The sequence below is a fragment of the Hylobates moloch genome, unplaced genomic scaffold (assembly GCF_009828535.3).
Source record: "Hylobates moloch isolate HMO894 unplaced genomic scaffold, HMol_V3 SCAFFOLD_1, whole genome shotgun sequence".
NCBI lineage: Eukaryota > Metazoa > Chordata > Mammalia > Primates > Hylobatidae > Hylobates > Hylobates moloch.
This window is the reverse complement of record NW_026652276.1, coordinates 89,946,327-89,967,574: the sequence shown is the minus strand read 5'-3', so window position 1 is coordinate 89,967,574 and position 21,248 is coordinate 89,946,327. Positions and strand designations below refer to the sequence as shown.

The window sequence follows — 21,248 nt, the reverse complement described above, 5'->3', positions numbered from 1 at the left end:
GATGTCCATTTTTGGTGTACATAACTTTAGGGAAACTGGGAATTGAAATTCGGATTTGCTGTATTTATTTCTTATGAAAATTTTTAACAAAGTTTTTTTCCCGCTGTCTTTTTGCTCTCTAAATTATTCTTCAAGTGTCATGAAAATAAAGGAAATAAAAAAGCCTTTTGGACTTATGTGATAAATAAAAATAGTGATAACTGTTTTCCCTGTTATACTGAAGATTACAAGCTTCAGAGGAGAATATAAATTTAACAGGATTGCCCATGAGTTAATTGTTTAAAGCTGGATGATGGGTATATGAGTTTTATCATATACTTCTCTCAACTTTTTTCTGTTTGAAATGATCTGTAATAAAAGTGTTGGTTTTTTTTTTTTTTTTTTAACTTTCCTATGTGAATCTAATGATTTACCAGCGTTGGGAACTACAGGTGTTACTCGTTTTTGAAATTTCAGTCACTTCATCTGTCAGAGGATCCTCATCTGTTTCAACAGAAAGAGTAGAAGTGCTACAGGCTGGGTTGCAGGTGGTCGGGCGATTGGGTGAAGGCCTTAACCAGCGTAACTGCTATAGCTACTATCCATTGTGTGCACCCACTATGCTCATGTTGCACTGGCAGGAGAGGAGAGACCACTTTTCTCTGCTCCTGCACTTGTGCCTTGACGTGTAGAGAGACACTTTGCTCTAGGGATTTAAAGACTTGAGCTATCTATAGAATGTGATTTAGAGAGGATACCAAATTATTTAAAATAATGGTCATCCTCTCAAGTTAGAAAACTGTAGAATCTAATAAAGTTGAAAACATTTGCTTACATAAACATTTAAAAATTGTTGGTTAGTTTCATGCATATGATACATCTAAGTTTTATTAGTAGCCAGCTGGTAATAGTTTTTACAACTTTTAAAGTTACCTAGGTACAGCCATACACCACATACCATTTTGGTCAACAGTGGTCTGCATATATGCCTGTATGATGGTGGTCTCATAAGATTACAGTGGAGCTGAAAAATTCCTATTTAGTGGCATTGCAACTGTCCTAACTTGGTAGTACAATATATTACTCACATGTTGGTGTTGATGCTGGTATAAACCAACCTATTACCAATCTGGTTTTATATAACCTTCCAGTCATAAAAAAATAACAACACAATTACGTGCAGTACATAACATAATACTTGATAAACAATTATGTTACTGCTTTATGTATTTACTATGCTTCTTATTGTTTTAGATTATATTCCTTCTGCTTAAAAAAAGTTAACTGTAAAACAGCTTCAGGCAGGTGCTTCAGGAGGTATCCCAGAAGAAGGCATTGTTGTCATAGGAGATGAGTTTCATGCATGTTGTTGCCCTTGAAGACCCTTCAGTGGCAAAAGATGTGACAGTGAAAAACAGTGATATTGATGATCTTGACCCTATGTAGGCCTAGGCTAATGCGTATGTGTCTTAGATTTCAACAAAGAAGTTTAAAAATTAAAAAATTAAAAATAGAAGCTTATAGAGTAATGGTATAAAGAAAAACATTTTTGCACAGCGGTACAGTGTCCTTTAGTTTTAAACTGTTAGTAGAAAAGGGTAAAGTTAAATTTTAAAGTTTATAAAGTAAAAAAGTTGCAGTAAGCTAAGGTTAATTTATTAATGAAGAGAAAAATTTTTTAATTTAGTGTAACCTAAGTGTACAGTGTTTATAATAGTCTATTGTAGTGGACAGTAGTGTCCTTGGCCTTCACCTTCACTCATCAGTCACTCACTCACTGATTGACCCAGAGCAACTCCCTGTCCTGTAAGCTCCATTCATTGTAAGTACCCTATACAAGTGTACCATATTTTATCTTTTATACTGTATTTTTACTGTACCTTTTCTATGTTTAAGTATGTTCAGATACACAAGTACTTATTGTATTACAGTCGCCTGCAGTATTTGGTATAGTAACATGTGGCACAGGTTTGTAGCATTGGAATAATAGGCTATAACTGTATAGCTTATAGGTGTGTAGTAGGCTATACACCTAAGTTTTTGTAAGTACACTCTTATGAAGTACAAACAACAATGAAATCACCTAATGATGCATTTCTCAGAACATATCCCTGTCATCAAACAGTGCATGATTGTATTGTATTTTCATTGTTAGTATCGTAAAATGCATTAGTTGCGTAAGTAATTTAATCTCACCAGGAAAAATTCCAACAATTAAAGCAAAGGCTTTCACCAATCTACCTGTGTGTCTTTTTACATCTTTTTCTCTTTATTTGCATGTGTATAGTCATTTAAAATACATGTTTTTTTCACTGTTATAGGAAAAATATAATTGGAATCATGTATATTTTGCAGCCTTGTTAAAGGGCCTTTTGGAGTATATTCTGTATCAGTATACATAGATCTACCTCATTTTTTCATGACTGCATTGTATTTCATAATATAAGTATACCAGTTTATTTAAGCATTTCAAATGTCAGAAGCTCTTACCCAGGACTTGGAAATTACTAGTATACAGTCACATTTAATCCCATTGTTTACTTATGAAGTTTTATGAAGTATGTGCAATTGATTGCCTAACACTTATTTAATAAGAAACCTTTCCCTAGTATAGGAACCATGGGAGTTTTGTTTTTTTTCTGGTGTATTCTGATTATATATAATATGTGCAAATTGGTGCCTCTGCGTCTGACTTCATAAAACTTCTTGAAAATTGCCTCATCCCTGTAAGCTTAAACTGTTAAACAAAATGAAAATATTTAGAGCATATAACAGCCTCTTTTGCTGGAAGTTTTTATAGAAATAAAGTTGCCAGCTTATTTTTAGAAAAGTAACTACTCCCTCAAACCAGAATAACTTATTTTGAAAAATAAGCCAAAACAAATATACCCTTAGATAGGTGTGTATAAAATTCCACCAAAGGGATTGGGATAGGAAATTCCTACCCATCCCTGTTTTTGCTTTGGGTGAAAGCAGTCTAAGAGGTTTCAATTGATGGAAAAGATTAGTATACATCATTTCATTGGCCAGACGCGGTGGCTTCTGCCTGAAATCCCAGAACTTTGAGAGCCCGAGGCAGGCGGATCATGAGGTCAAGAGATCAAGACCAACCTGGCCAACATGGTGAAACCTTGTCTCTACTAAAAATACAAAAATTAGCTGAATGTGGTGGTGCACACCGGTGGTCCCAGCTACTCTGGAGGCTGAGGCAGGAGAACAGCTTCAACCTGGGAGGCAGAGGGTGCAGTGAGCCGAGATCGCGCCACTGCACTCAGCCTGGCAACACATCGAGATTCCTTCTCAAAAAAAAAAAAAATTAATATACATCACTTTGGCTGGGCACAGTGGCTCACACCTGTAATCCCAGAACTTTGGGAGGCTGAGGCGGGTGGAACACGAAGTCAGGAGTTCAAGACCAGTCTGGTCAAGATGGTGAAACCCTGTCTCTACTAAAAATACAAGAATTAGCTGGGTGTGGTGGCGGGCGCCTGTAATCCCAGCTACTTGGGAGGCTGTGCCAGAAAATTGCTTGAACCTGGGAGGCAGAGGTTGCCTGGGCGGCAGAGCCAGACTTCGTCTATATGTATGTGTGTGTGTGTGTGTGTGTGTGTGTGTGTGTGTGTGTGTATGTGTGTGTATATATATATATGTACATAGTCATTTAAATAATACCAAATATATGTATATATATACAATATTCATCAACTGATGAATATTGAGCTGTAGAGAAGAATGAAGGATGTGTGTATTTATTTAAAAGCCTGCAACTTTTGGCAGCAGTTATTCGGAAATTTGTAACATCTATGTCCTTGTACAACTTTACCCTTAAATACAAGAATGTTCTTTGTACCATTGTTTGTAATAGAGAAAAACTAGAATTTAAAAAAAAAAAACACAACAGAACTGTGGCTGTGGGTACTGATATGAAAGGTCTCCAGAATATGTGAAACAAGCAAAGTGCAGAACCATTTTTCTGGTGAGAATCTCACTTGTGGAAAGTAAGCTGAGAAGATATATATATGTTTTATATATAACTAGCTCCATATATGTACCTATATTACCTAGATATGTATATAATTTCTGGAAAGATGCACAACAGACTCTTAGCTGATCACTTTTAGGAGTGAAATTGGCAAACTGAGGAAGGAAGAATTTCACTGAATATGCTTTCATTTTTATATCCTTTTTAAAGTTGTCAATTCTTTCTAAAATGGGCTTACAAAACATCAAAAGTTTAGCATGAGGATTCTGCAGGTACTGACTTGTAAAAAATTTAGTTGTTGGGGAGTTACCATTTTCTGTGGCTTTTCTGCTTATTTGCAAATGAATTAGGTAATTTCCCGAGTCATAAACACTTCTAGACCACAATATTGCAATGTACTTTTTTTACGCCTATCATTGTGACCTGACTTACCCATGATGCAGCTTCTGATTAGTTTAAAATGAACATAAAATAATTAAAATGCTCAATGCGAAGTAAGTACTTAGATTGTGGAATAGTAATTTTGGAAAAACTCAAGAATATTCTTGTATTAAATTTGACAGGTACCCTATTAAAGCACTCAAGTGAAAAAGTTTAACAGGCTTTAGAAAGCCTCACATTTGATTATTTTTATGTTACTTTGTGTCTTTCCTCACTTATCTAGAAGTTTCATCATTCTATAGCAGTCCCCAAACACTTTATTTTTCTTAACTATCATCTTTGTTCTGGAGAAGTAGGTTAAACTTTGAGTAAACTTGTCAATTATTTTCTCCCCTCTTTAGACTTGTCAATTATTTTCTCCCCTCTTCAGACATAGTCATCTAAATAATAGCAAATAACAGCTATTTGGCAATATAGCAACCCATAAGTTGTAGTTGTAGACTAAATCTTATAATTTTTTTTTGACCCTCTATCCTGATGGGTTGGTAGGAAGGTTATTCTAAGGTTCTATTCACCTATTTCCGGGTTGGGTTGAGGTGTTAGAGGTGGATACAGTGCCAGGATATTGGGGTGAAGGTGCAGACTAATCCTCAAGACATTTGCTCTAGTGAGTATCGAAATATCTTTTATTGTGGTCAGGATGGTCTTTCAGATGTAGCACCTTCCAGCCACATGACCATGTGGTGTTTCTATGCCAGGCTTAGGGCAGAGGCATCCGAAGGCTTGGCTCTGTACTTACCTATCAAGATACTGTACACAGCTACACTCCCTGTGTGGTTTTGCGTGGGCTTTTCTAGATGCTTTTGTCAGGAAGCCCCAGTAGCACTACTCACTTTCCCCATTTACACACATAAGTGCAAACATGCATACAACATGCTTTATTTAAATAAACTAAGGAAATCTTTCTCACTTGTCGATAAGCCCCTCACTCTCTCCCTGTTCCACACAAGCATTTTATGTGTACTCCAATCAACTCATTGTCTTTGCTGTGCGTTCAAGACATGTTGTGTTTATCCACACTCCTATCCCTGATTATATCTGTACACTAGTTTCCGTAAATATTGTGCAATGTAAAAGTAGAAAAACAGGCTATTTCTTCTTTCTGCTTTGCCACATCCCTCTCTGGAGAGATGAACACAGAGCCCATTAGCTCTTTATCAGGTGGGAGATGGGAGGAGGGAACTATCAGGAGAAATAATTTACCACACTTTCTGTTAATAATTCTTCTGAGTCTGTACTTTAACAGCTTTTTCAGTCTGTTACTGAGCTTCGCAAGATTTACAAACAGTCCATTGCATGTACTTTTTAACCTGCTTCTTGCTAAAATAAGACCGGTGGATAATTTTGTGTAGTCAGGAAATTTGACAATTCGTAAGTCATCTGCTAGTGTTCTCAACTCTTCCTGTATTCTTGAGGCATGGAACACACTCTGAGAAACCTGTTTTAAAGATGCAGTTTAAAAATGAGTCCACAAAGATTCTGATACGACCTCCCTGCTGCTCCTCTGTTCAAAAAGGACTACCTGACTGAATTTTTTTTTTTTTTTACAAGTTTACTTAGTTCTATTTTGAATAGGTAGAATAGTCATATGGGTCAAAATTCAAAAAGTGTAAAAGAGTATAGACTGAAAAGGCTTACTCTTTTCTCCCAACCGCTCTTTCCTTCCTCCTCAGAGAACCAATGTTAAATTCTTACATCCTTCCAGAAATATTTTAAAATATCTCAGTGCAATATACATTTCTTCATATATACAACATATGCACATATGTATGTGTATAATACATATTTTCCCCTTATTTATACAAATGCATAGAGCTGTTCTGAACTTTGTTTTTCAGCTCACCAGTATATTTTCAGGATCTTTCCATATCAGTACCTAAAGAGCTTTGTCATTCATTTTTATAGCTGCATAGTATTCTATTGTCTGGATGTACTTAATTAACCAATCCTTTACCTTCATTACTGATTATTTAGGTTGTTTCTAATCTATGTTATTACAAACAAAGCTACAGAGAACAATCTCATATATACATCATTTTATACAGGTTTGTATAATATACAAAGGTATATATATATATAATTGTATATTATAATATACAGAGATATATTGTCCTAAAGACATGTAAAATTACTGGAGTAAAGAACATATACGTGCATCATTTTAACAGATACTGTCAAACTGCTCTCCATAGAAACTATAACAATTTACTCTCCAAAACAGCCATGCATGAAGAGTTTCTGTTTATTCACAGCCTCAGCATCAGAGAATGTTATCCAACTTTTTGATTTTTGTCAGTTGATGAAAAAATGATACCTAATTTCTCTGATGATTAATGGTATTGAATTAAGCATCTGTTCATGTTTTAACATTTAGAGTTTTTATTCTGCAATTGCATTTAACTTTATATTTGGGTTTTGGATTGCTGGTCTTTTTTTTAATTGGCTTCTAGGAATTATCTGTATTAACAGGAAATTTTCCATTATGCTGTAAGTTGCAAAGGTATATTTTATTTAAAAATTTTTTGTCATTCAATTTGACATTTTATTTTGCTATGCATATATATAGTAGTATGTGTGTTTACCTATATACAGTTGTCCCTCAGTATCCATGAGGAATTGGTTCCAGGACCCCCTGTGGATACCAAAATCTGGATCCTCAAGTCCTTTATATGAAATTGGATAGTATTTGTATATGACCTATGCACATCCTCCCATTTACTCTCCGTAATACCTAATATAATGTGAATGTTATGTAAATAGTTGTTATACTGTATTGGTTTTGATTGGCATTATTTTTATTGTTGTATTGTTACTTTTATTTTTTTTCCAAATATTTTTCATCCAAGGTTGGTTGAATTCCAGATAATGAAACTTGTGGATAGGAAGGGCTGACTGTATATAATTGAAATTCTGTGTCTTATATGAGTCTTGAATTTTTGTATTGTGGTTAGAAAGGGCTTTATTTCTCCAAGGCTATAAATGACTTTTCCAGTGATTCCTTCCACAACTTTATATTTAGATTATTTCGTACATTTTAGAATTTAGTCTGGTATAGGGTATCTGGTATGGATCTAGCTTCTTTTCCTTTTTGTAAGTGGTCACCCCATTGAATTAGTAACATTTTTTATTAATCTATTTGGACCTTCTTCCACCTTCTTCCAAATCTTGTATTCTGCTTCGTTCTGTTGTTTGTTTGTTTTTGAGAAAGAGTCTCACTCTGTCGCCCAGGCTGGAGTGCAGTGGTGCTATCTCGGCTCACTGTAACCTCTGCCTCTGGGTTCAAGTGATTCTCCTGCCTCAGTCTCCCAGGTAGCTGGGATTACAGTCATGCACCACCATGCCCAGCTAATTTTTGTATTTTTAGTAGAGGTGGTTTCACCATGTTGGCCAGATTGGTCTCAAACTCTTGGCCTCAAGTAATCCTCTTGCTTCAGCCTCCCAAAGCGCTGGAATTACAGGCATGAGCCACCACGCCCGGCCCTGTTGTCTATTTGTGTATCAGTACACAATGTTTTAGGTATTCAGTTCCTATAATATTTCAATATTTGGTTGGACTAGTCTCTATTTTTGCTTATTATTTCATGTGAATTTTAGAATTAACTATTATTCTTCCAAGAAAAATATGCTCCCATTTTCAATCTGAATTCTGATGTTACCTCCTTAAAGTGGTAACGTCTTATTTATTCAAAATAGTTATCACAATGTGTAGTTATCTCGTTAATTTATTTACATGTTTTATTATCTTTCTATCCCACTAGAATTACTTCATGAAGACAGCAATCTTTTTTATTTTGCTCACCCCTATATCCCCATTACCTAGCACAATAACCAACACATAGTAGCCCCTCAATATAGATTGAGTGGGTGAAAAAGTGAGTTAATTTATAAAATTTTTGAAAACTTGACATCAAAATAAAGCTGTACTTCTTACTAAAGGGAGTTGGCCACTTAAATATCAGTATTTCCTGTCTTCTTATAACTACAAGAACAAGTCATTATCCTTTTATTATTAATGGGTTATGAATAGTATCTAAAAACCTTTAAATTAACTTACTCCTTTCTTTTCCCTTTATGCCTCCTATTCTTCTTCTCAACCGTTTTTCCTTAAGTCCATTATAATATTGTTCTTTTGACTTGACTTCTGTGAGAAAATACAGTTCCACAGTGTGAATAAAATCTAGGGTCCCACACATTTGTAAATCAGGAGTCAACTTTTGTTCATATACTGAGCAAGGTTAAAGAATCAGAATAGGTTTATAATGTTCTTAAGAAAACTGTAAAGAGGAGATACCCCCAAATTGAGGCATGTTTCAAAAGTGCGTGGCGTGGAATGAAAGGAACCACTTAGTACTAAATAGTAAAGATAGCAAGGTATGATTTATGAAATTAAATGAAAAATCTGATGACCTTTTTTTCTTTTTCGAAGCAGGGTTTCACTCTGTCTCCCGGGCTGGAGTGCGGTGGTGCAGTCGAGGCACACTGCAACCTCAAACTCCTGGCCCCAAACCATCCTCCCACCTCAGTCTCCCAAAACATGGTGATTGCAGGCATGAGCCACCTTGTCTGGCCTCAAGACATCTTAAGAGTCTTGTGAAATGTTTTGACCATGTTTTCTGTAGTTGAATTTTATAAAACTGAAGATGTTATGTTCTTGTTGAATTTACCCTTTTTTCTCACGTATTATCGTTTAATTAAAATATTCAATGTTACGACTTCTAGTTGTGCTTTAGTAATATACACTTATTTCTACATAAGTTAGCTTGCAATAAGTTCAAATCTCTTAAAATATCAGGTCCATCTAATTTAGAAGATGAGAAATATACATGATCTGAACGTGAGAATACTGGTTTAATTTAAATTGTTTTGGTGTTAGTAATTTACTTTTTCCCCTCTCTTTTTCTGTTAAGGATTCTGGACTCTACTTATAATATCCCTAACTGCTGGATTCTCCTGTTGCAGCTTTTCTTGGACAGTGACTTACTTTGATTCTTTTGAACCGGGAATGTTTCCTCCTACTCCTCTTTCACCTGCCAGGTTCAAGTAAGTATTCCTGTTTCCTGTTTTTTTTTTTAAATGCATTTCAACTCTTGAAAATACTAAAATACACAGAAGCAAGAGGCTGATTGTGAGATATGTTAAGGCTCCAGTCTTTATAAAGCACTAATAACATAGGACTTTTCAGCTTGTAGGCTCAGCCTTTAGATACATGAGAATAATATTTAAAATTCTATATCTAGATAATGCTTTGTTTTCTAAAAACTGAAATTCAGGGGCTTATGTCAGAGCTAAGAACCTTTGATGGCTATTTGTCCTTTTGGAATAGAATTTGACTTAAAACAGTTTATAAAGGCAAAATTAATGCCAACAATTTGAAAGTTTTACTAGGTTCACACATGGTCAGACTTACAAAACCATAATAATTGGATTGGACTTTTCCTTAGGATTTTAACTTTGTGTAATAATTAGCAAACGTTTATGGTACCCAATTTATATGTCTAGACCAGATTGGATGCTTTTCATAGTGGAACAGTATTAAATTTCTTTGGTCTATATTTTCCATGTTTCAGAGAATTTTAGAAAATTCAGTAGTGTTCTAATCTAGTTTATTCATGCCAGGAAAGTTCCGATTTTAAATATAAATTCCGAAATAAGAACATCTAAGATCTCTAGTTTATTCTGGAAATTTGGGGAGGACGTGAAGACAAGAAACTAAATTATACTAAATTTATGTATGTTATTCTAATACTTACTATTGTTGTTACTACCAGCTCTAGCCTACCTCATGGACAGGTTGTAGAGATAAAAACATTTACTTGAGAGACTTTATAAAAGCAAAGTTACACTAGTATAGTTATTAATAATCATTGGTACTACTGGCCTTCATTATTAGTAAACTCCCAATTTTTTTTGTCTCATATCTTTTAAAATTTTGGCTTGACTTCAAATGAAATGTGAATTTATATATATGTGTATTATGTATATGTATATGTTTTTAATGTTTTAATCCGTATGTGTATATGAAATATAAATCATATGCTTTCCAATAAATTTTAGTTCTATGTTTTTGAGGTGGATAAATAATAATCCAAATTGACTAAGAGTTAAGCCTAACATTACAATACCATCCCGTAGTTTACATGGGTACCACTCAATTAGAAGTTTACTTTAATAACGGGTATAAGTCTAAGGTAATGAGACTCGTTTCAAAAATCACCAAAAAAGTAATTATATTTTTTCCTTTTATTTATATCTCACTTCCCTGAATTCTAGCCACACGTTTCTCACTGTTTAATAGACCTTGCTACCTGGATTTCAGAAAGTGTTTTGCACTTAGAGTGATTAAAACTCTTGTCTTTGCTTTGAAGCCATCAACATCCACCCATTTCACTCACCAGAGCTTGAAATTCTTATTCATTGTATTTGTCCATTCACCAAATCCAGTCCTTCCTGACTTTTTAAATGTCATTAGAATGTTTCCTGTTTGCATTTTCACTGTTTTTGTACTATTTAAGGCTAGTGTATTTGACTCCTTGGCCTTCTGTCCTCTAAGTTCTCACTCTTCTAATTCACCCTATATACAGTCAGCCCTCTGTATCCATGGGCTCCACATCCTTGAATTCAACCAACCATGGATAAAAAATATTTGGGAAAAAAAATTACAGTACAACAATAAAAAGTAATACAAATAAAAAACAGTATAACAACTATTTACACAGCATTTACTTTATATCAGGCATTATAAGTAATCTAGAGATGATTTAAAGTATAGGGGAGGATGTGCATACGTTATAGGCAAATACCATGCCATTTTATATAAGGGACTTGAACATTCATGGATTTTGGTGTTTGTGGGAATCCTGGAACCAATCTCCCAGTGGATACCAAGGTACAACTGAACTGCTGTCTTTCCATTAACAGAAAGAGATCTAGTCACAGCCCTCTATTGGTTAAAAGCCTTCGGTAGCTTTCTTATTGCCTTCAGAATAAAGTCCAACTCTTAAGTATAGCAGAACAGTCCTTCCCCAAATGACCCTACCCTACTTTTCCAACCTCAGCTATTTCCCTACTATACCCTATATTGTAGTCACATACCAGATTAGCTTGACATCCCCCTCATAAACTATGCAATTTTGAGATGTCATGATTTTACTCTTGCTGTTCTCTCTTCCTGGAGTATCATTTTCCCTTTCACGTTGTCTTTTACCACTGTCACGATTCATTAACCTTATAAGTGTAAGAAGCCTTTGCGGTTAGAGAAGGTTTTAGTATTCTGTTAAAGATCTGCTGTTCTGAGGGCGTTTAACTAATTTTTAAAAAAATTATCTTTGCATTTTGTATTAAATTAGAATCAATTTAATAAAGAGCCTCAATTTTCAATGTATTTATTAATGTATTAGTCTGTTCTCATGCTGTCTAATAAAGACATACCCAAGACTGGGTAATTTATAAAGGAAAGAGTTTTAATTGACTCACAGTTCCACATGGCTGGGGAGGCCTCACAATTATGGTAGAAGGCCAAGGAGGAACAAAGGCACATCTTATATGATGGCAGGCAAGAGACCGTGTGCAGGGGAACTGCTCTTTATAAAACTGTCAGATCTTGTGAAACTCACTCACTATTATGAGAACAGCAGCATGGGGGTAACCACCCCCATAATTTAATTACCTCCTACACGGTCCCTCCCACAACACTTGGGAATTATGGGAACTGCAATTCAAGATGAGATTTGGGTGGGGTACAGCCAAACCATGTCATTCTGCCCCTGACCCCTCCCAAATCTCATGTCCTCACCTTTCAAAACCAAGCATACCTTCCCAACAGTCCCCCAAATTTCAGCATTAACTCATAAGTCCACAGTCCAAAGTCTCATCTGAGACAGGGAAAGTCCCTTCTGCCTATGAGCCTGTAAAATTAAAAGCTGGTTGCTTACTTCCAAGATAACAATGGCAGTACAAGCATTGTAAATACAGCCATTCCAAATGGGAGAAATTGGCCAAAACAAAGGGGCTACAGGCCCATGCAAGTCCGAAATTCAGTAGGGCAGTCAAATCATAAAGCTCCAAAATGATCTCCTTTGACTCCATATCTCACATCCAGGTTGCACTGATGAATGAGGTGGGTTTCCATGATGTTGGGCAGCTGAGCCCCTGTGGCTTTGCAGGGTACAGCCTCCCTCCCTCCTGGCTGCTTTCACAGGCTGGCATTGAGAGTCTGCAGCTTTTCCAGGCACATAGTGCAAGCTGTCAGTGGATCTACCATTCTGGTGGCCCTCTTCTCACAGCTCCACTAGGTAGTGCCCTAGTGGGGACTTTGTGTGGGGGCTCCCACCCCACATTTCCCTTCTGCACTGCCCTTGCAGAGAGGTTCTCCATGAGGGCTCCACCCCTGCAGCACACCACTACCTGAACATCTAGGCATTTCCATACATCCTCTGAAATCTAGGTGGAAGTTCCCAAACCTCAGTTCTTGACTTCTGTGCACCTGCAGTCCCAACACCACATGTAAGCCACCAAGGCTTGGGGTTTGCACCCTCTGAAGCAACAGCCTGGGGTGTACATTGACCCCTTTTAGCCATGCCTGGGACACAGGGTACCAAGTCCTGAGACTGTGCAAAGCAGCAAGGCCCATGAAACCATTTTTTTCTCCTAGGCCTCCCAGCTTGTGATGGGAGAGGCTGCTATGAAGATCTCTGACATGCCCTGGAGACATTTTCCCCATTGTCTTGGCAATTAACATTTGGCTCCTCATTATTTCTGCAAATTGCTACATCTGGCTTGAATTTCGCCTCAGAAAATTGTTTTTTTCTGTCACATTGTCAGGGTACAAATTTTCTGAGCTTTTATGCTTTTCTTCCCCTTTAAACGTAAGTTCCAATTCCAAACCATGTGTTTGTGAATGAATAAAACTGAATGCTTTTTTTTTTTTTTTTTGGAGATAGAGTCTTGCTCTGTCACCGAGGCTGGAGTACAGTGGTGCGATATTGGCTCACTGCAAGCTCCGCCTCCTGGGTTCATGCCATTCTCCTGCTTCAGCCTCCTGAGTAGCTGGGACTGCAGGCACCCACCACCACGCCCAGCTAATTTTTATTTTTTTGTATTTTTAGTAGAGACGGGGTTTCACCGTGTTAGCCAGGATGGTCTCGATCTCCCAACCTCATGATCCGCCCACCTCGGCCTCCCAAAATACTGGGATTACGGGCATGAGCCACCGCACCCAGCCGAAACTGAATGCTTTTAAGAGCACCCAAGTCAACCCTTGAGTGCTTTGCTGCTTAGAAATTTCTTCCACCAGATACCCTAAAACATCTCTCTCAAGTTCAAAGTTCCACAGATCTGTAGGGCAGGGGCAGAATGCTCCCAGTCTCTTTGCTAAAGCATAGCAAAAATCACCTTTGCTGCTCCAGTTCCCAATAAGTTCCTCATCTCTGTTGGAGACCACCTCAACCTAGACTTCATTGTCCATATCAATATCGGCATTTTGGTCAAAGCCATTCAACAAGTCTCTAGGAAGTTGCAAACTTTCCCACATTTTCTTGTCTTCTTCTGCACCCTCCAAACTATTTCAACCTCTCCCTGTTACCTAGTTCCAAAGTCGCTTCCACATTTTCAGGTATGTTTACAGCAGCACCCCGCTCTACCGGTACCAATTTACTGTATTAATCTGTTCTCACACTGCTAATAAAGATATACCTGAGACTGGGTAATTTATAAAGGAAAGAGGTTTAATTGACTCACAGTTCCACATGGCAGGGGAGGCCTAACAATCATGGCAAAAGGTGAAGGAGGAGCAAAGGCACATCTTACATGGCAGCAGGCAAGAGAGCATGTGCAGAGGAACTGCCCTTTATAAAACCATCAGGTCTCAAGAGACTCACACACTATTAGCAGAACAGCCACATGGGGGTAACCACCCCCATGATTCAATTACCTCCCACCAGGTCCCTCCCATGACGTGGGGATTATGAGAACTGCAATTCAGGATGAGATTTAGGTGGGGACACAGCCAAACCATATCAATTAGTAATTAGCATTTTTTGTTTTTGGGTTTTTTTGAGACAAGATGTGGTCTGGTTCTGTTATCCAGGCTGGAGTGCAGTGGCGCGATCTCAGCTCAATGCAACCTCCATCTCCCAGGCTCAAGTGACCCTCCTGCCTCCACCCCCTAATGAGCTGGGACTGTAGGCGTGTCACCATGCCAAATAATTTTTGTATTTTTTGTAGAGACAGGATTTTGCCATGTGCCCAGGCTGGTCCCAAAACCCTGAATTCAAGCAGCCTGCCCACCTTGGCCTCTCAAAGTGCTGGGATTACAGGCATGAGCCACTGCACCCAGCCTAGTGATCCAGTTTTAATATGATATGGTGTCATATTAGAGTCTTAGATTATGTACTTATTAATAAATCTCTAAAAATGGTTTTGAAATGTATACAAAATATATGCTGTATATGCACAAATGAATACAAAATATAAATAAGATAAAATATACATTCATTTCTATAAATACAAAATATAAAAGACGTGTATATATATTTGTGTATGTGTATATATTTGTATATAAATAGAATATATATACATATTATAAATGTGTATAAATACAAAATAATGCATATATATATTATGTAGTCCTAGCTACTGGGAGGCTGAGGCAAAAGGATTGCTTGAGCCCAAGAGTTTATTATACAAAATAATGTGTATATACATTTTGTATTTGTACAAAATAATGTGTATATATGTACAAATATAAATGATATATATACCCAATATAAGTGAAATATTTACACACACACACACACACACACAAATACAAATGAAGTTGTTTTATAGTCAAAACCCTGCCCTCTAGTGTTTATGGAAAATATGCCGTTATTTCAGAAATGTCAGATTAAGTATATTCTCTATGTCACCAGTAGAGTGAGTCCTTGTACAGGGAAACAACTTCTCCACATTTTGAGAAAGTTGAAATCTTCAGACTTTATTTTCTTCAAAATGAAATTGATATATTTTATCAATATGCAACATCACACTTTTATAAAAATATCTTTGTGACAGGTTATGTATTTTATCACCTAAAATAAGCAATAATATTAATGTAAGCATTTTTCCTAATTATATAAAAGTAATTCAGATTCTTTGTTGAAAATTCCAAAAAAAGAAAAAGAAAAATGGAAATAATCAAGGAAAATTACTGCTGACATTTTAACGTATATTTTTCCATTCTTTATGCATGTTTTACAAATCGAAATTGGGATCACAATGTATATACTTTTTTGTAAGAGAGTAAAATAAATCATATATAACTGGTTTGTTAAAATAGTAGTCTTTTGCTATCTCTGCAGACTTAAGTACCTGGGTTTTGTTTTTTTTTTTTTTTTTTTAACAGAATAGTTGAAGTGGGAAAACCATTTGAGAAGACCATATTTACTGTGACAATCAATTGTGTTTCCCTAGAAACAAACCCCTCAGAGGAAGAAAAAAAGTAACATTTATTACTGTTTAGTAAATATTAGGTGACATATTTAATGAAATCATCAGTTTGGATCAATAATTCATAAGAAGAGGTTGAGATTATAAATAAAAGCATTTTATATTAAAATTTACTGTTATAAGATAAATCTTAGCAATTTTCACTTTTACATAAGCACAAGATGTTTAGGAAATACAAGATAGAGAACTTTGCAAGATATATTTCAAGATAGGTACTTAATGGACTTCAACAGGCATATTTTTTGGAAAGATGGTTCCATGTATTTGTAAACTTCGCTAAGTTAAAAAGTATAGTGCAATATCACATATATAAACTTGTCAGTTAGTAAGCTATCCTTTTCTTTGTGTATTTAATCCAGTAGACTGGATGGAAAGTCTTGTTTTGGTTGTTATTAAAGGTTTGTTAACAGTGTTAAAGAACAAGAGGCAGAGGCAGTAAGTTTAGATTTTTTGGAATATCTAAATAGGCATTCCCATGTTTCACTATGTTATAATTCATTATCCTGCTTCTTCTACACTACCTACTCAATATCTCCAGTTCATTTCTCATCACTTTTCCCTTTTCATTGTCTGGATTTTGTGAGTGATTTCCAAGAGACAAATATAACTGTATATATAGTCAGTATTTAACATTTTGGTTATCAGCTTTAATTATAGTTTTCAGGAGTTAATGCATCTAACTGTGTTACCTACCCATGGAAAAATACTGCATACAAAGAAAAGCTAGAACTTTAAAGAATCATGGGCTGGGCATGGTGGCTTATGCCTGTAATCCCAGCACTTTGGGAGGCCAAGGTGGGAGGATGACTTGAGCCTAGAAGTTTGAGACCATCCTGGTCAACATAGTGAGACGCTGCCTCTACAAAAAATTTTAAAAATTATCCAGGTGTGGTGAAATGAGCCTGTATTCCTAGCCACTGGGAGGCTGAGGCAGAAGGATTGTTTGATCCCAGGAGTTCAAGGCTACAGTGAGCTATGATTGTGCCACTACATTCCAGCCTCAGTGACAGAGCAAGATATGCTCTTAAAAAGAAAAAATAAAATAAAAGAACTTTGGGGTTCATTCTAGGCTTGGCCATTGGCAGCAGAACTTTTAAGTCCTCTTGATTGGGAAAATGTTAGTTGTGGATACCAGCTGTGCCTTACAGTGAATTTTTCTGAACAAGTCTACCTTTTAAGCTAATATTCTAGGATTTCTAGGGATGTCTTAAGAGAGTCCTATTAAACATTATGGGGGAACTAATGCCCTTCTAAGCCACCCATCTCATAGGTGTTACTATTAGTCTGGTGTTTCCATTTTTTAATAGATGAAGAAACCAAGTCTCAGAAGTTTAAGCCACTTGCACAAAGTCAACTAATTTGCAAGTAACATAGTTTGCAACTGTGTGTTATTTATTCATCATACTAGCTAACTTACCTCCTCTGCATGATGAAATTAATCATCAATGGGAGAAATTTCACTAATTGAAACAGCATCATTTTATTGACAATTAACAGGCACTCTGAGCTTTTGCTATGTGGCAGTTTTGCCCCCACAATATTGCTAAATCAAAATCTGTTCTTAACATCAGACTTTCTCTGTCTTCTCCATTGTTTTCTCCTAGTACCTTTATTCCACTTTAAGACTGCACTCCACAGTTCATATCACCTATGCTCAAGCTTCATATAGTGGTGAAAGTATGTAGCTGCAGGTTAATAGTTATTCAGTGTGATAGAAATAAAAACCACTCTGATAATAAATGTCACATCTAGGATAGAAATGTTACTCTATAGTAATAAGCTTAGTGGAAAAATGATAACATGAGTGATGGGTCGTATTGCTGACATGAAAAAATGTTCACTATTTAGATCAAACGTCAAATTTAACAGCATATACTCAAATAACCTTCACAGTAGGACATTAACATTGTAGGAATGTAAAACAACCTGGGAATTCCACAATAAGTCATTCTTGGCAAGTAAAGTTGGTTTATTAATTTTAAATCTAGTTAATTTGTATAACCTAAGCATACAGAGTACAGTGGCAAGCACCCCTAGCATGTGATGATTTCCGTAGCTGAAATCATTGTGAAGGGAGTTACTATGCCAAGGAAGCTCCTTAATAGGACTATTATTTTATGTTAAAGATATCCACAGATATTTATTTCCAAGGAGGAAAAAAAATGAATGCTTGTATTTAAAGTTATGAGGATAGGCCAACTATGTAAATGGAAATAAAGTACTGCTGGAAATTTCAAGTTGCAAACTTATGCTGATCAAAGGTATATAAAAGTAAGATTTCTGGTGAATTGGATATCTGAGTCCAAAGCCTGGATTGTTGAATCATCCAGTGAGAAACTGATTTTAAATAATTTTCTCTCTGTTTTGAGAAATGCAATGGAAATAGCATGTCTTGCAGTCACAGCATTGTAGCTTTTGGAGCATGTCTCAGTTTTTAAATCTTCAGTTGACTTCTATGCTAAGAGATTTCTTATCCTGAATCTTACAACTGAACATGAGTCTTTTTGAGGCACAGATTGAATTGTTTTGAAAAGAAATCTCCACCTTGAGTACAACTCTTTGTTCAGTTAAATGACCTCAAACATCTATGTTGATGCTAAAAATATTTTTTAAAGGCATCATTTAAAATTTTCCTAGATAGCTTTTAAAAGAGACCAAAACCTTCAAAGTCATCTCACAGACAGTCATTTTGAATTATCAGAAATCAAGCAAAATTATTATATTTTTATCATAACTAGACTCAGTTTTAAGTTACAGTATTCTTCAGGTGTCCTTTGAATTATTACATTTGTGCATTTCCTAGGCAGATTGGAAGACACATTTGAATGTCTATTTTATAGAAGTCAGCATAAACTTACTCTTACATTTTTAGAGAAGTTTGAAGTTTGGTATCTCCTCTTTAGATGTATTATTATTGGTTGTATTTATGGCTTATTTGATATAGGGTTCATGGTCAAAATGCAGGGAAACTTCACAGTTATTAGTGTTACATCATGATTTCTAGGCATATGCCAAGGTAAAGAGTGGTGTCTTTTTTTCACAAATGCCTGCTAAAATATAATCTATGAGATTAGATTGGCAATTTGCATTATTTCACAGTTAATATACAAATCAGAGGGTATCTGCTACCTTCCTCATGCTATCAATCTTTATTATCTGATCACTATGAATTATCCATCTTTCCATTTCTTCTTCCAACCACAAATAACATTTGATAAATATCCAGACACTCAATTTTAGAAAACGTGCTTTTAATTTTTATTTAATGTAACATAATTTATATGCATCCTTGTTTAAAAAAATTGTATTGCCTTACAATGCAATCTAGAATCTGCAAAATAAATTATAAGTGAGAAAGAAAAGGGAACAAGTTAATTTTAGTTTGAATTAATTTTTGGTAAATTGTTTTTAGTAACTATTTTAGAGAGTAACATGATCTATTACTCTTTTACATGTGTTACTTCCTATGTAAAGCGTTCTGTATGTAATTAGATGCTAACATTTGTGTGTGAGAGCATGTTGTTAACTGTAGTAGGGAGCAGCAGATAGTAAAATACTTTGACATGCGAATTTCCTGGAACATTCAGGATTCAGGATTGGCATCCTGTATTATAATGTTACTTTTCTATTCAACATTAGTTTGGGTCTTTAAAATATTGTTATTAGGGTTTTCTCTGACTTCTTCACATTGAGGGTTAGGCAGATAGAGAACAAATAAAACAGTTAAATCATAATATGCAATTCAAGAAAAGGGAACAAGTTGATTTTTGTTTGAATTGCTTGAAATTTGAAATTTCCAGCAGCACTCAATTTTCTTTAATACAGTTAGCCTATCCTCATAACTAAATACAAGCATTGACTTTTCCTCCTTGGAAATAAGTATATGTGGACATCTTTAGCATAACATAATATACAAGTGTTACAGGTTAACTTGGGCATATATATAAACCTTGGAGGTCAAAAACAATGGGTTAGTTAGTATTCAAATTAGAAATTTCTTTTCCATGCAGACTAGATTTAACATTGAGCACAATGAATTGACTCTACTACTCTTTGATACAGATTTTGGAGAGCTGCCTCTTTGTTGAATCAGATTCTTTATTGCCATGAACTAATGAAACAGATGTCAGATGGCTAATTGCAGTAGGAGAGAAAAGCTACTGACAAAAGAGATGGTTCAGGAACTTGGCCTTGATATTTGAGTATCATGAAATCTCATTGTCTGGGGACTATTCAGAGCCATCAATTACAGTGCTGTCACTATTAATGAATATATTGATGGCATTGCACTGCGGCTTCTTGAAGTAAAGGGTTAAAGTACATGCATATCTTGTAAGATATATTTCATTACTGTTCTGAATGGAGATGTACATAGATGTAACAAAATCCTCTAGGAAATTGTATTAACTATTGTTTTTGTTGTTTTCATAAAGTGATACAGCTAATGAGTGCTTGCTTTGTACCTTTTTTTTTAAGACAGGTTCTCACTTTGTTGCCCAGGCTAGATTGCAGTGGCATGATCTTCGCTGACTGCAACCTTTGCCTTCTGGGCTGAAGCGATCCTCCCACCTCAGACTCCTGAGTAGCTGGGACCACAGACATATGCCACCACATCTGGCTAATCTGGCTAATTTTTGTATTTTTTATAGAGACGGGGTTTCACCACGTTGCCCTAGCTGGTCTCGAACTCCTGGGTTCAAGTGATCCACCTGCCTCGGCCTCCCAAAGTGCTGGGATTACAGGCATGAGCCACCTTGCCCAGCTGCTCTTGCTTGTGCTGTTTACAGTGTTAGATATGAGTAGCTGAAGAGGCACAAGTGTCCATATGCCCAGAGCAATACTGATAAGAAATACTTGAGCGACAGTGCTTGCCAATTTTGTACTTGGAACCCTTTTGTTTGTTTAACAACCTATAAATTACCAGAGGCAGCCTGATATAATTAAAAAGGGTCTTGAAGTCGGGAGAGGTAGCTTCCAAATCCAGCCTACCCTAGCAGAAGGACATTTGAGCAAGTCAGTTAGTGTATCCAAGCTATAACTTCCTCATCTCTAAAATGGAGTAAAAATAATGGTACCTTCATAGGCAATGTGTTTAAGTTTACTAAAGCAACAGATATGTCAGATGATAAAGCAGATATAGTGTCAGAGGTTTTCTTTTCTTAAGGTTTTTTGAGCTGGAAGTCTGACCGTGGCCTACCACAAGTTGCCAGTTATCTTTTCTTGGATAATTGTTATTTATCCTGAGATTTTATCTTTTTTTTTTTTTTTTTTTTTTGAGACAGGGTCTTGCTTTGTTGTTCCAGGCTGAAGTGCGGAGTGGCACAATCATGGCTCACTGCAACCTCAACTGCCTGGGCTCAAG

General features: G+C 36.0%; 1 protein-coding gene across 1 annotated transcript in view; it reads left to right on the top strand.

Moving 5' to 3' along the window:
- The window catches only part of ARL6IP6 (ADP ribosylation factor like GTPase 6 interacting protein 6), a 43,015-nt gene that overhangs the window by 7,365 nt on the left and 14,402 nt on the right, over positions 1–21,248 (top strand). Inside the window, exon 3 of the mRNA XM_032755704.2 lies at positions 9,310–9,442. Coding sequence (XP_032611595.1) covers positions 9,310–9,442 — 133 coding nt within the window. The remainder of the gene's footprint in view (positions 1–9,309; positions 9,443–21,248) is intronic.